Genomic DNA, 15,583 nt, shown 5'->3' on the forward strand with positions numbered 1-15,583 from the left:
GAGAGGCGCGGGCTTTCCGGGGGCGCATCTCGCCATCAGTGGGCGTTTAGCGCAGCCAAGCGACCGGCCGGCGCCAGGGCTCAGCAGCAGGGAGGCGCCGGCTGAGGCGGGGAGAACTTTGCGCTCCGAGCAGAGCCACCCTTTGCTGGCCAGTCGCGTCGCTCCTCCGAGCAAGCAGGCGGCGGCGGCGGCGGCGGCGGCGGCCACCGGGGAGCGGAGCAAGGATCGGGAAGAAAGATGAAGCCAGTGCCGGGGGGCCCCGCCAGAGGGTGGCCGGCGCTGGGGCAAGGAGGATTTGGCCTCTTTTTCGCACTCCGGGCGTGAACGCCTTCTCCGGCGCGGCCCCAAGGAAATAAGTGGGTCTCGCCTGGGCGGAAAGGGAAACGCGAAGAATCCCAGTGAGCGCCGAGCCTCCCGGGTCGCGGTGCCCCCTCGGGACTCGGGCGGCCGCCCGGCCCGGCCCGGCCCGGCCCGGCCCGGCCCAGCCTCCCCGCGGGGCCGCCCTGCAGATGGGGCGGGCAGGGAGCGCGCGCCCAAGCCGCGGGTGAGCGGCGCCCGCCTGCCCGGCTCCTGCGGGCACCGGGCGGCCGGAGGATGCGGGGCGGAGGGACCTGGGCGCGCTAGGCTCCAACTTGCATGGCCCGGAGACCGCGTCGGCTCCTGGGAGCGCTGGGTCGCGCCGAGTGAGCGGCCCGCGGGACCTGGGGGCGGAGACCTTAGGCAGCGGCTGCAGGGGGGCGAGCCGGGCGCACGAGGGGGCGCGCTTTCTCCCTGCGGGTCTCAGTAATGAGGAGACTGAGTTTGTGGTGGCTGCTGAGCAGGGTCTGTCTGCTGCTGCCGCCGCCCTGCGCTCTGGTGCTGGCCGGGGTGCCCGGCTCCTCCTCGCACCCGCAGCCCTGCCAGATCCTCAAGCGCATCGGGCACGCGGTGAGGGTGGGCGCGGTGCACTTGCAGCCCTGGACCACGGCCCCCCGCGCCGCCAGCCGCGCTCCGGACGGCAGCCGGGCAGGCGCCCCGCGGGATGAACCCGAGCCAGGGACTTGGCGACCCCCGGCGCCCTCGCCGGGCGCACGTTGGTTGGGGAGCGCCCTGCATGGCCGGGGCCCGCCGCGCGCCCGGAAGCCCGGGGAGGGCGCGGGGGCCGAGACCCTGTGGCCTCGGGACGCCCTCCTCTTCGCCGTGGACAACCTGAACCGCGTGGAAGGTCTGCTGCCCTACAACCTGTCTCTGGAAGTGGTGATGGCCATCGAGGCGGGCCTGGGCGATCTGCCGCTCTTGCCCTTCTCCTCCCCGAGCTCGCCGTGGAGCAGTGACCCTTTCTCCTTCCTGCAGAGCGTGTGCCACACCGTGGTGGTGCAAGGGGTGTCGGCGCTGCTCGCCTTCCCCCAGAGCCAGGGCGAGATGATGGAGCTCGACTTGGTCAGCTCCGTCCTGCACATTCCGGTGATCAGCATCGTGCGCCGCGAGTTTCCGCGGGAGAGTCAGGTGAGAGGAGTGGGGAGCTCTTTGGGGGCCGGGATCTTCTGGAGGGGAGGAGAGGAGAAAGGAGAAAGGTGAAGTCCGGAGGGACGTGGGGCTTTACAACTTTGGTATTGTTGAAAGATCGGACCGTATTCAGAGATGGTTGGCTGAAGGACCTCAGTAAAAGTAAAATAAGACAGTTTAAGTGCGGATGGAAGTAAAATAGGAGGTAGGGGTAGCAGATGGTAGGAAGGAAGTGGGGGAAATAAGCGAAAAAATACTCCTGTTTGGACTAGCTGAGAAAACCTAGTGGATGCCGGAGGGAAGGGGAAGTCAAAGTTCAGGACCCTGGAGAGCAATCGAGGTTCTGAAGGCCGGCGCGGGGGATGGGGATGGAAGATCCCTGACGGGGCTGGAGTCCGCCTCCCCACAGGAACTGAGCATGTGGCGGGAAGAGCTGCATCAGCTCTGACTTCTTTACAAGGTGTGCCTGAGGCTTGGGCGGTGGTGTAAGGAAGAAAACACCTCTCTGAATTTCTATGAGTAAATAGGAAATCTGCACTAGTACGGAAGCAATAGGTAAAGAAGGGCGGTCAGTTACGCTTGGGCATTGAAAGGCATTAGAATTATTATCTGATAGTGTAAAAATGGATGGGAGGACTCATTTGGGATTTCCTTCTTTTTTTTTTTTTTTTTTTTTTTTTTGTCCCTATCTTCTTTCTGTGTGATGTGGGCTCAAAGACTAGACTGGCTGTATGCAGTTGCTGTGTTCAGCCCATTTCTGTCTCAATTATCTGGGAATAAAGAAAGAAGAATCTAATGATTTTGTTTCTTATGGGTTAAAAAGTTGAATATATTTTCAATAAAAAAAGCTATTTGTGAACTTACTGTTGACAATAATGATATAGATATTTAAAGAGAGGGTGGGGTCCTTTCAGGGATAGGATTTGGCTGCATTTTGTGCATTATTTTTATCAAAATATCAAGCTTCATTAAGACTTGCCAGTATTTATGAAACAACTAGGCAAATGGTGTTGGCCCCATGATAAAGATTGAGGGACTAAGGAAAGTGTACTAATAAAAGAGTCTAGACACTGGGGAATTTCTAACTCTACATATCCTTTTGCTATCCCTTTAGCTGGAAAAAAAATATTTCTAATATCTTCCACTTTTGATATATATACAGAGATAAAAGCGAAAATGAGTAAGGCCAAATACAAGTGAAAAGTTTGATAGAATCTATGCATAAAATATCAAGAGAGTACTAAAGATCTCTTTTTCTAGAAAAATGAATCTTACATTTTTAATCTTAGGCAGGCTGGGCACTCGCTACTTTCAGCAGTTACCCTGAAGATTGCTATTTAATGCTGAACTATAGAGATTTGATCTGCAGAGTGCAGGCTAATTAACTTTTATCTAAAACATTTCCGTCACCTGAATCTGAATGACTGTAGGCAGCAGATGGGAAGGCAGGGAAAACACAGGTGCACAATGCTGCCAATGGCCAAAGTGTTATAAACATGAAATTGCATCCATAGGGTGCATCATTATTAATATATATGCAGAATCAGATTGAACGAAATGCAAGAGTCAGCATCACGTGCTTCTCATCATTGCTTCTTTATTACCTAATACTTCATAAGTTGCCAATAGTGTTCACGGTCTCTAGACTCCTTTCCATTTGTAGATTGTTTGGCAGATCTTAAATAGCAAGAATTTTCCCCAAATTAGTGTTCCTTAGTTAGAAAGGAAATCGTGTTCCATGATGGATTTGTGCAGTATACAGCACATTACAACAAGGGGACCAGAGAAACGATGAAGCAGCATCTAGAATCAGACAGCTTCACAGCTTTAGGACTACTGTGGGAACAGTCTTCCAGGGACAACCCTTACAAGCTGACAGTAAAATGAACACTCTGCCAAGCACATTTACTTCTGTACTTCAATTCAGAAATGTATTTTAAATCACTGTTGTCACTGTTATTTTCATGGCACACAGAGAGATGATTATATTAATTCAGATCTGGTTTGCCCAACTGACATGTTCTTTCATTTATCTTTGTATTTTAAATTCAAACATATCTAACTTGTCTCACTTTTAGTATATCATTTAAATGTCATTCTATAATGTTCTATATTAAGAATGTCCAACTTAATGCCAAGTCACTATAACATATAATTTTAGGATATGACCATAATCCTCTTTCAGCAAAAATAATAACTGATCTTTCCCTTGCTTCTACTAAAGAGTAGACCTTTCTCCCAACACTGTTGTGACTGAAAAAAAAGGAACAACTTTCAAAATATCAAAGAATGTAAGTGTCATTTTGTATTTTAAGATAAATAAATAAATAAATAAATAAATAAATAAATAAATAAATAAAATTGACTTAATTTAGCTACTGTTCCCATTGGATTCTACTGCCCAGTGACCTAATAGATTGGGCCAGTGCCTGAATAGAGAATTCCAGAAGGAAGTGGACTTGTCTACACAACCAAGTAAAATAAAATTGTGTCTTATTCAGACAAATCAAAATTGCTTGGAGCATTAGTGGCAACAGTTTTCTCACTTTCTTTGGGGTTGATGATTTCCTTGATATGAAACATTTAATTAATAAATAGTGGTTTTGATAACATCCTGTCACAGTTCATGAATGGAAAGTGATACCACTGAAATAGTTTCTTTCACTAAATAAACACATAAGGTCATCAGCTTGTGAGGAACCAACTTTCTTCAAGCAGGGAAATCCATTTTAAGTAAGATAATAAGCTACCCACTTTTAGTGGTAGTTTATTTTCTTACTACTAGTGGTAATTTAGTGATATGTATTACATATCATTACATAATAAAAGCTTCATACAAGGATAGGATCAAAGCCTGTTCCCATCTAAAAATTCTGCTTTTACTATACACTCAAACCTCCACTTGAGACTCACTCATTTATTAAAATGATAATTTCTTAGTTCTAAATTCTATTCCTGTGACCTTCAAATAATGATGCTGCATATGGATCCAGTTACATTTAAGGTTTTTTAAAAGGTTTTATTTATTTATTCACGAGAGACACACAGAGAGAGAGGCAGAGACACAGGCAGAGGGAGAAGCAGGCTCCACATAGGGAGCCTGACATGGGACTTGATCCCCGGACTCCAGGGTCACAGCCTGGGCCGAAGGCAGGTGCCAAACCACTGAGCCACCCAGGGATCCCCAGTTACATTTAAGTTATATGAAGTTCCCCTAATTGTTCTTTCTTTCTCTTCCATCCCCTACTATCTTATCTTCTAGGGTTCTTATATTGTTTCTCCAAAGTTGACTCCTCAAAATTTGCCCATTGAGTTAGTGACAGATACAGGTTTATTTCTAAAATGGATATCTCATGTTAATTCCATATTGGTCCATTAGGCAGAGTTAATGGAGTAATATAATAGGCTTAGGTCCAAACCCATACAATCAAAAACTGACTCAGGGCTCCAGGGTGGCTCAGTCAGTGGAGCGGTGGACTCTTGATTTCACCTCAGGTCATGATCTTAGGGTCCTGAGACTGAGCTCCACATAGGCTCCCTGCTCAGTGAGGAATCTTCTTTTCTCCTTCTCCCTCCCCCTCTGCCCCTCCTCCAGGTCATGTGCGTGCTCTCTCTCTCTCTCTCTCTCTCTCTCTCTCTCTCTTTTGAAAGATTTTATTTATTTATTCATGAAAGACACACACACAGAGAGAGAGGCAGAAACACAGGCAGAGGGAGAGGCAGGCTCCATGCAGGGGGCCCGATGTGGAACTTAACCCTGGGTCTCCAGGATCATGCCCTGGGCTGAAGGCGGTGCTAAACTGCTGAGCCACCTGGGCTGCTCTCTCTCTCTCTCTCTCTCTCTCTCTCTCTCTCTCTCTCTCTCTCTCATAAAAACATAAACATTTTTAAAAATAAGTAAAAAACAAAAAGTGACTGTATTACTATTTTCAACTCCAGTTGAACATACCAACCGTAGTTTGCCTGTCTCATTAACCATTGTATGCTAATTAATATGTTTATTCCCATGGATATCTAAGTGTTTTAGATGGTCCCTTTTCTCTGACAGCACAAGGATAAGCACTGAAGTCTATTTATTAGTTTGGCTAACACAGCACCACTTCTGTATGATAGAGGGACCAGAACAGTAATACCACTAAGGTACAGGCTTCCCCCACTATCTGAAAGTAAAGCATTCCTATGAAACCTTTTGTAAGCCAAACTGGCATAAAGTGAAGAGTATCCCCCCTCTTTCCAAAAGTTAGTGTAATGCCACTTCAGTTTGAGGAAAGACCTACATTAGTACCTGTTTTCCCTAATGGAAAAAATTCAGAAGGGGATTTTCATTTTTATGAAAGCCAAGTGGCATAATGAGGAGTTTCAGAAAGTTGGGGATACCACTAGTGCTCCTTTAGCCAAGGTTTTGCTTTCTGCTATCAATCATGGTCCAGAAGCAGATGATTTCTCCTTTGCCGATATAGTATCAAATGGTCAATAGTAGCTTCCCACTGAATCATAATGCCTACGTCTTTCTCCTCACTTCATCTTATCACATACGTATTTTATTATCTCACATCATCACAAGAAGAAGGTGAGTGCAAAAGAATAAGATAGCTTGAAAGAGGCCACATTCACATAATTTTTATTATAGCATATTGTTATAATTGTTGCTAATCTCTTACTCTGCCTAATTTATAAATTAAACTTTATCATAGGTATGTATGTGTAGAAAAAAACCACAGTATTTATAGTATAGGTTCTTTTTTTTTTTTAAACAGGACACTTGCCTAAATGACAGTGCTGATTTTTTTTTAATTTTTATTTATTTATGATAGTTACACACACAGAGAGAGAGAGAGAGAGAGAGAGGCAGAGACACAGGCAGAGGGAGAAGCAGGCTCCATGCACCAGGAACCCAATGTGGGATTCGATCCTGGGTCTCCAGGATCGCGCCCTGGGCCAAAGGAAGTCGCCAAACCCCCGCGCCACCCAGGGATCTCTATAGTATAGGTTCTATCCATGGTTTCAGGCATTCACTGGGGGTCTTGGAATGTAGCCCCCTGGATAAGGAGGGACTACTATATATGACTTAGGTGAGTCGTTAGGGGACAAGTAAAGGACATTTATTTTTAAAGTATCTGCTCTCAACTGTATTGGTTTTCCTTGACTTGCTTCATGCAAAGCACTGTTTTCTGTCCTCTGGGGGAAATATATTTCTTTTGCACTTCATGATGAATGGCTGGTAGTAGCACCTAATTGTTGCTGACTTGAAGATAAATGATTTCAAATTAAATGTCAAGTGATACAAAACTTTTCTTGGAAGTGATCTTTTACAGATTCCTCTTGAGGAACGGAGACTTGGGATTAATTTGGAAGTTTTTATTTTCAATTTGGGGATTTTTTTTTCCTTTACAATACTTAAAAAAAATTTTTCCAGATAAATAGATCAGAAACGATTAGCATATACATTCACTGGCAATTAATCTGTCTCACTCACTTTCTTTGTGCCTGCCACAGTATAGTCATAGAGAATATTTGGTCTTGACCTTCTTTGACTATTCCATCTTGGGATTAATTTATGATTGAATCAACTGAACTAAGTATCTGAGTCCTCTGAAGGCCAGTTTCATTGTCTAATTCCTTAATGTTTTATCTTTTGGTGGTGTAGAATTCACAATGGATTTTGTGTCATTAGATTTTATTTCAAGAAAACTTCCAGTCAAATTCCAATAATGTTGGTTAAAAGGGCACAATATAATGGAAGGTATATCAAAAGGTTCTCAGGTTTCCTCTGCCTCTTACTGGCCATGTAATCTTGTCAAGTGCCTCTGTCTCTGAACATCTATGCTTATAATTCAAAAGAAGGTAATTACCCTTCTGACAGAGTTGTTTTTTACATCAAATAAGAGATTGAAGTACTTTGGGAAAATTTGTAGTGTTAGCCAAACAACTGGTAGAGAAGTGTTGGTCTGATAAGAATCATCCAAGTCTTAATTCTTCACTAATTCTTATTAGTAGTTACCAATCAAATTGGAATGTGATTCACGGAGTAACATGTCTTCATCATCCACCTTATTCTCTACTCCCTTATTTTCTTTCTCTTTAGAAAAAAAAAAGTAAGTAGGTTTAGCCCTCCCCACAAAAAGGAAAAAACAAAAAACAAAAAGAACTAGGCTTCTAAGTACATTGTGCACTTGCCCCAAACTGGGATATGTGCCATAGGTACTATTTCTATACTGATGGAAAATTTTTACCTATTACACATCTAACACAGTATCTAGAGCCTTGGGTATTGCCATTGAAGCCTCAATAAGACGTCCAAGATTTTTCAGAAATGTAGATCTCTCACATTGGTTATAAGTTTTTCCTATAAGCAAACTTAACAATAATAGACTATCCATGAAAGTATGGACTCTTCACCTATTATATCACTAAGTACATTGGCTCATCTGATATTATTTTCACAGCAAGTTTTCTTGAAGAAAAAAAGCAATGTGTTGGTTCATACTGGCACAAGCTCCTTATCTCATGGACAGATAACAAAGAGTTGCACAGCAGTTACTTTGGGTACCATTGCTGTAGATCATTTTGCCGGGGCTCTCATAGCAAGGTATTGTGCATTTTGGTGACATGACTGAATGTAGAGATGAGAATCTCATTGTCTTTTGTCTTGACTACTCTAGCTACTGCCACTCACATACACAGAAAAGTAGAGGAAGTGTACAACACCAGAAATGTGATGCTGAATCTATAAAACTAAGCAAGAAGGAAGAAAGAACATCTCAGCATCTGCCACATTGTTTTTTGAGTGAATGTATGAATAACAAACTAATGGAAATCTTTAAGCCACTTGTTTGTCTTTCTCAGATCTTTTCTTTATGGGATCCTGGGAGAAAAAAACAATGGGGAAAAGATAAACAAGGAGTAACTTACCTCTCTTGCCACATCCCTCCCCTTGACCCAATCTAAAACTTCAGCCACATTTTCAGGTTTCCTTCTGAAAGTGTAAGATTCAGTCACTTTCAAGGGGACACCATGATCTCCTGCACTGAGGGAGAAGATTGATTATACAGACCTACTCTGGTATTGTGTCAACTGGACTAAATACTGATGCTGAAAAGCTAGTATCTGGTTGGCCAGGGACAGTCTACTGGTAGAGATGAGCCTTCAAAGATTCAAGTGGTGAAGAATTAAACAGAATGCCTTCTTTTTCAGTCAGGTTGAATTATACACCATTGTTTTTCATTTGAGTCATAGATTTAGGAAAATACTCCATCATATATGTTTTTATAGCATTTGTGCTTCTCAGGCCTTCTTCACAAATGTGTTCGCAGAATCCTTCAAACAGTCCTATGAGGTAAAAAACAATACATACAACATACAGAGTACTACTAGAGAGACCTATGCATTCTAAGAAGTGAGAAGTCATCAAGAAGAAAAACAAACTATTAGCTCCTTCTAAATTCAGTGTGTTTGTTAGCCTACAATCCAAGAACAGACTGGATCCATCACTGCTTTTGAATTAAGTAAGAAAGGAAGATAAATAAGAGAGTTATCTACAAGTTTGATTGTTAAATGCATATTTCATACTAAATAACCAATAATAGGAATTGACTTAAATGAACCACGGTAGATCTTTACAATGGAGTTCTAATACCCATTCAAATGAAAATATATTGACACAGAGATAGAAAAAAATTTTATATAACGTATATAAAGTGTGACCTTGATCCTGGAAAATACAAAGTCTTGGATTTTATTTATAAAAATGGTAATAGAGCCCATTTTTTTTCCTATCTGTGCTTTTTTTTAATTTTTAAGACTTTTTAAATTTATTTTATATTTTTAGGATTGTATTTATTTGTTTGTTTGTTTGTTTATTTATTTATTCATGAGAGACACAGAGAGAGAGAGAGAGAGGCAGAGACACAGGCAGAGGGAGAAGCAGGCTCCATGCAGGGAGCCCAATGTGGGACTCAATCCCGGGACTCCAGGATCATGCCCTGAGCCAAAGGCAGATGTTCAACCACTGAGCCACCCAGGCATCCCGATGTGCTTCTTTAAAAAACAAAAAAAGTATGTATTACCTATATGAATAAAAATGTTAAGAGAAAAATGATGAGTTAGCTTCACATTTCTTCACCAATGCTATGATACTTCAATATGAAAGTATAGATTATAGGAAAATAAATTGTAGAGTAGGTTAGATTTAACAAAGTCCTTTCACAACTATTTTTTTTTCATTTTATCCTCATAGTTAACTTTGTGAGGTGAGCAAGACAAATAGTATGTATTACCTTAATTTTGCAAATGAGACAATAGAAACATAAAGGAAGGAAATACAAAGTAGGAGTTAGGAGATTTTTTAAAATACAGGCCTATATTTGAACCTTAGGTTTACAGCTTTCTAGACATCTTACCTGGGGAAATATATCTCAATATCTTGATCCATAAAATATGATGATCTCCTAAAGTTGTGGTGAGGATGACACCATGTATGCAAAGTTCTAAGTATAGTACCTTAGAACACTATGTGTTCTTATTATGATTATGGTCATTCTTTTAATATAAATTGTTGATGTGACAAAACTAAAATTATCTGGATAAGAACTCAAATATTCTGGGTTACTCTCCGGAGTATTTCTATATCCATTTTCTTTCTTTCTTTTTTTTTTTTCTTTAAGATTTATTTATTCCAGAAAGAGAGAGAGAGAGAATGAGTAGAGGGGAGAGAGTCAGAGGGAGAGGGACTGAATCTCAAGCAGACTCCTGCTGAGCATGGAGCTGACCCTGGGGCTCAATATCACAACCCAGAGATCATGATCTGAGTCAAAACCAAGAGTTTGATGCTCATGTGACTGAGCCAACCCAATGCCCCTCTATATGCATAGGACATTCAAGCTTAGGAGATCCACTTCCAGTAGGCCAACCCTAAGATAAACAAAGAAATCTGCTGTTTTAAAACCTCACTTAAGAGTTCCATTCACTGAAGTTTAGGTGTATATAAAGTTGGTTAGCAAAAAAGTGAACTTTGAGGTCCGGTTTCAACTACTTGCATCTTTCTACTGGTTCTGAATGATAGGATCTTTGGATCAGTTACATTAGAGGTAAAAAATAATGTTCATTTCTATTCATTGGTGTGAGGAACTCATAATTCTTGCCTTATCTACTACTCTAATTTCCCCTAGGAACCTCCCAGAAATTATACTTAAGGAACAGTAGAACCATGAGCCAGTTGATATTTTAGACTTCTTGGGGTAAATAAGGTTGTTAAGAGTAGAGTCTTAATTTGGCATGGATTCAAGGTTTACAAATTTCCCCTGTTCCATATAAGCTTTATATATATTAATGTAACTGACTTATGGCATATATTAGCTCAAAAGTTTAGTGACAATAACACTATTATTCACTAAGATTTACAGAAAAAGGATACCCATGAGGCAAACTGTATTTTATTGAATACTGACTGTATCAAAACTGTTTGATGCATACAATTTTAAGGGACCTTTTACATGCATATTGCTGTTCTGATTATAAAAGTAATGCATATATATGCACTACTCACCATGGGTGTCCACAGATGACCTTGAGTAACATATTGATGTATTTTATTCTCTTGAGGCTCTTTGTTTAAAATTTTCAGAAACCATTGGGTACAATTAAAGAAAGCCCTCTTGTCGGTACAACTAGGCATTGCTGTCAAAGGATAAGAGAAAGGAAAATCCTTTTTTTTTTTTTTTTTTAATTTTCTAAAAACTCAGAGTTGACAGGACTTTTTGAATCTTGGGCACTCTGAGTTGATGGTATTTCTATATTAAAAGGTGATAGTTTCCTTTGTATTTGCAATCTAGCTTTATATTTTCAACATTTTGCAAGTGACTGAGTCTGTACAGTTCCGAACAATGGCTCAGTCTGGATCTTTCAGTACCATTCCTAAGAATGGCTTGGAAATGGGCTGCCACTATCTCTTCTCAGCTAGGGGTGGTCATTAGCAGAACTTTCAGTGTCAAGCACTTTGATAGTTGCAAAAGCTGCATACAATTTATTGGTGTTTTTTGTATGGAAAGCCTCAACTCAAAGCCAAGCAACAATTGGGTTAATACTCTCCAGATTAAAAATGTTAAAAATTTATTTCCATAAAGCAAACTGAGATGCCCAGCATGTCTTCATCTAACAGAATCACAATCTGGCTATTGCGGAATTCTGTTTGTTCAGTCCCAACCAGAGGTACTTAAGTGGGGATTCCATTAAACAAAGAATTTGCTTCTGACTATTGTGAATTCAATAGGTTCAGATGGAGAGCTGTCATTGTTTTGATACTATACAAGAAATTAATTTGAGTTACCTCACACACTGTGTTACACACTTTAGAAAATGCTTCAATGTATACCTGAAAATGAATAATAAATCCATGCCTGAGTTAATCCAGTATGCCTTCACTTGGTCGCAGGCACAGAGAGCCATCTAGTGGCCCCTAAAATACAGCTTTGGCTTTAAGTTAAAGCATCCTAGAAATCCAGCCTGACAAGGCAAGAGAAGGATTCCAAACAGCTTTTCATCTATGTCCTATTCTTTTGACTGTGGGAAATCTAGGTTAATCCATCACAGAAAAGACCTTCTTTCTGCCTTCTAAGAAGATCCAACAATTTCTGCTGTTTGGCCACCATATCTATAATTGCAATTAGAAACCTTAAAGATATCTGAAAGTATATGTCTCAAGGTGTGGAGAGGCAGACATGAATGACTTTTATTAACTTTAGCAAGGCGAGTGGTTAATTATTGTAGTAGGTATATTTACTATCACTTTAGTTTATAATGCAACTTGAAAAGATGTGGCCATTTTATTGTGTTAGGCATATCCTTTGCTCCTTCTTTCTAATTATTAAAAAGGTATGTTCTTTGTGGATAATCACAATAATAAAAAAATGCCAAAGAGTAAAATAAAAATCACACACAAACCCACAATCCAAGGATCTAGACATATGTATATATTATAAAATTGGGAATCGTGCTATTTTATGATTTTTAACTCGCATATTATAAGCATCTTCCCATGTCATTAATAATTTTTCATTATTTTATTGGCAATAATTTAATTATTTGCTTATCCGAAGGCAAATTACCCGCTACATTTCATTTGTTTAGCCCTTGTTTGAATCCAAGTTATTTCCCACAAAAAAAAATCAATAACTAATGGGTCTTTACCAGACTTGTTCTCTTTAACATTCTTTAGTTTTTGGTCCTGTGGAACACTCTGCTTGAGTTCTGGGACATCATCAAGGTTGTTTCTGGGGGCGGGGGGTTTCAGCCCTTTCATTATCTTTTGTGCTTTTTGTCTTTGAGCCCTTGTGGTAATAATCCTAGAGCTGTGCTGTCCAGTAAGATAGCTGCTGGCCCTGAATGGACACTGAAGTTTTAATTAAAATGATGTAAAATTTGAAAGTCAGTTTCTCAGGTGCTCTAAGGGCTCAGTGGCACATGTAGGTAGTGGCTACTGAATTTGACAGCACAGATAGACAACATCTATCTTCATTGAAAGTTCTGTTGGATATCTCCATTGCTGTCAGGGTATGTAGTTGTAAGAAACAGAAACTCACTCTAAGGAGCTCAAAAGTGAGGGGTTTGTGCTGGAAACTACAAAACATGATCAGGAACTGAATTGCAGGAGGACCAGCTAGCCTGCACTCCTGGAAAGTGCTGGGGCAGCTACTACCTTCCCTTCCATCCCCTGGGGTCCAAAGATCCTCTCTTGGCTTCTCATTTCACATCTGCTCCATCCTTCTCTCCAGATACCAGCTTCTTCCTCTGCCCTGCCATAACTTCTGCATGGATGTGGTTTCAATTTACCATGACAGGATGTAGCCTGAACTTGGTAGGACTTTCAACTTTAATCATCTATGTGTTTTGTATCTCTTAGTTCACATTCTGCAGATATTTAATGAGCCAAAACAAATCATTGCTTCCCCCTCCATCTCAAGTTATACACCTTTCCTTAATCCAATCAGCAACGGCCAGATTTCTGAGTTAAGTGTTCAGTATAAGCCTTAGAATACAGCAGTAAATAAAATAGCAAAACTCCTGTTCTCAAAGAATTTACATTCCAGCAGGGGAGACAGACAATAAGATATACCAACATAAATATAATATTTTAAAAATATTTTATTTATTTATTCATGAGAGACACACAGAGAGAGGCAGAGACCCAGGCAGAGGGAGAAGCAGGCTCCATGCAGGGAGCCTGATGTGGGACTCGATCCCAGAACCGGGATCACGCCCTCAACCAAAGGCAGATGCTCAACCGCTGAGCCACCCAGGAGTCCCTAAATATAATATTTTTAAGCAGAGGCAAGTGCAATGGAGAAAAAATGAAGCAGGGTAAAGGATGAGAGAATAACTGGTTAGTCGGGTCGCCCGGGTGGCTCAGTGGTTTAGCGCCGCCTTCAGCCCAGGGTGTGATCCTGGAGACCCGGGATAGAGTCCCACGTCGGGCTCCCTGCATGGAGCCTGCTTCTCCCTCTGCCTGCATCTCTGCCTCTCTCTCTCTAATAAATAAATAAAATATTTTAAAAAGATTAAAAAAAATAACTAGTTAGTCACTGAGTCCTGTCTGAAGAGATGACACCTGACCAGAGAATGAAGAAGCGAATCATGCAAATTTCTAAGGGAAGGGCATTACAAGCAGAGAGAACAAAAGTACAAAACCTCTGAGGTAGGAATGAGCATAGCAATAAAAATTTGTTGAATAAATGAATAAATGGACTATCCCAAGGTACCAGCCATTATAACATTTGTCAGTGGCACATTTTCAAAGAAGGTAAATCTCCTAAGGTTTAGATTACTGAATTTGTCTTCTTGCATATGGCAATACCAGGAATTTTTAACTGGGATTTCCAGTTATATCTCGCATTGTCACCTTAAACTCAAAATATTTAAAGATACCCAAAGATGGCATTCCCTCTCACCTATAACAGGAATTCTCACCTTGGACCTCTCTCTTTTCTTCTCATCAGGCTCTGTTGCCTTCCTTAGTATATTTCCCATATCTTCATCTTTCCTTCTTTTCACAAGACATTAGCTCCTTCTGCCAACACTCTTGAATAGTCTCTCTAACTCCACTTTCTTTCCTCCAAACCATTCTGCACACTACTGCTAGATAAATCTTTTGAAAGCAAAACAACTTTCATCTATTTATTCATTCTTCATTTTTTATTCAACAAACACTTACCAAGTATAATGCACTAAGCTTCATGCTACCTCCCTGCTGGAAAGCCATTTTATCGTGGCAGTGTTATCATTCTTCTTCCATGCCCTAACACTCCTGAGGGATGAAACACACCTTAATAACAATGATTCACTACAAGAGTAATTCTCAGAATTGGAGCAGGGTACACCATGCTTAAGAGAATGTATCAGACTCCAAGTTTTGGGAGTATAGTCCAAAAAAGCCTTCCATCCCCCACTCTTAAGATCCTGAAATGCCTCCCCTGAAGGTAGGGAGACATAGGTTAATAGCAAATTGATAGAACCTGGTCCTCAAGACCTTTCACAATGTGCAGATAACTCTTTCCAATTCATGACATCCTTCTGAGATACAGATGTCCAGAAAGCATAAGATCTCTAGAAATAGAAATATGTGTGGTGTGACTTTTAAAAAATCAATACATGTAAGTTATTATATTAAAAAGCATTTCTCTATTATACATCTATATAGAAAGACAGATATACACTCAAGTTGTCACAATTTGCAGATGAATTAAGCTCCTATTTAGAATTGATTTTTCCATTGAAACAATGTTATCTGTGGCTGTTAAGACCTCAGGCCAGGCCACAAAATCCTCTTTGGCCCATACTACGACAGGATTCTATTAGTTCTGTAGACACTAAGCCCTAGCTGTTACAGGCTCTTTCTGTTTGAGACCAAGAGGGGGAGGGGGGGGCGGGGGCGGGTATGGAGTGAGGAGGAAAGCCAGAAGACCTGGCTTTCAGTGATAATTCCAGAGTAATCTGTACAGTTTTGGAAAACTTCTCTGAGTCTCCATTTTTCTATTACAAATTATAAATAGTTGCTCATTAAGCAGGGGTTGGTGGAGTGTACCTACTATGCTATTTTAAAGAATCG

The 15,583-nt window shown here is 41.1% G+C and overlaps 1 protein-coding gene across 1 annotated transcript in view; it reads left to right on the forward strand.

Moving 5' to 3' along the window:
* Nucleotides 1-786: 786 nt before the first annotated feature.
* GRIN3A (glutamate ionotropic receptor NMDA type subunit 3A) overlaps nucleotides 787-15,583 on the forward strand; it is a 145,675-nt gene continuing 130,878 nt past the window's right edge. The window contains exon 1 of the mRNA XM_055302357.1: nucleotides 787-1,485. Coding sequence (XP_055158332.1) covers nucleotides 787-1,485 — 699 coding nt within the window. The remainder of the gene's footprint in view (nucleotides 1,486-15,583) is intronic.

Source organism: Nyctereutes procyonoides, unplaced genomic scaffold, assembly GCF_905146905.1.
Source record: "Nyctereutes procyonoides isolate TBG_1078 unplaced genomic scaffold, NYPRO_anot_genome, whole genome shotgun sequence".
Lineage (NCBI taxonomy): Eukaryota > Metazoa > Chordata > Mammalia > Carnivora > Canidae > Nyctereutes > Nyctereutes procyonoides.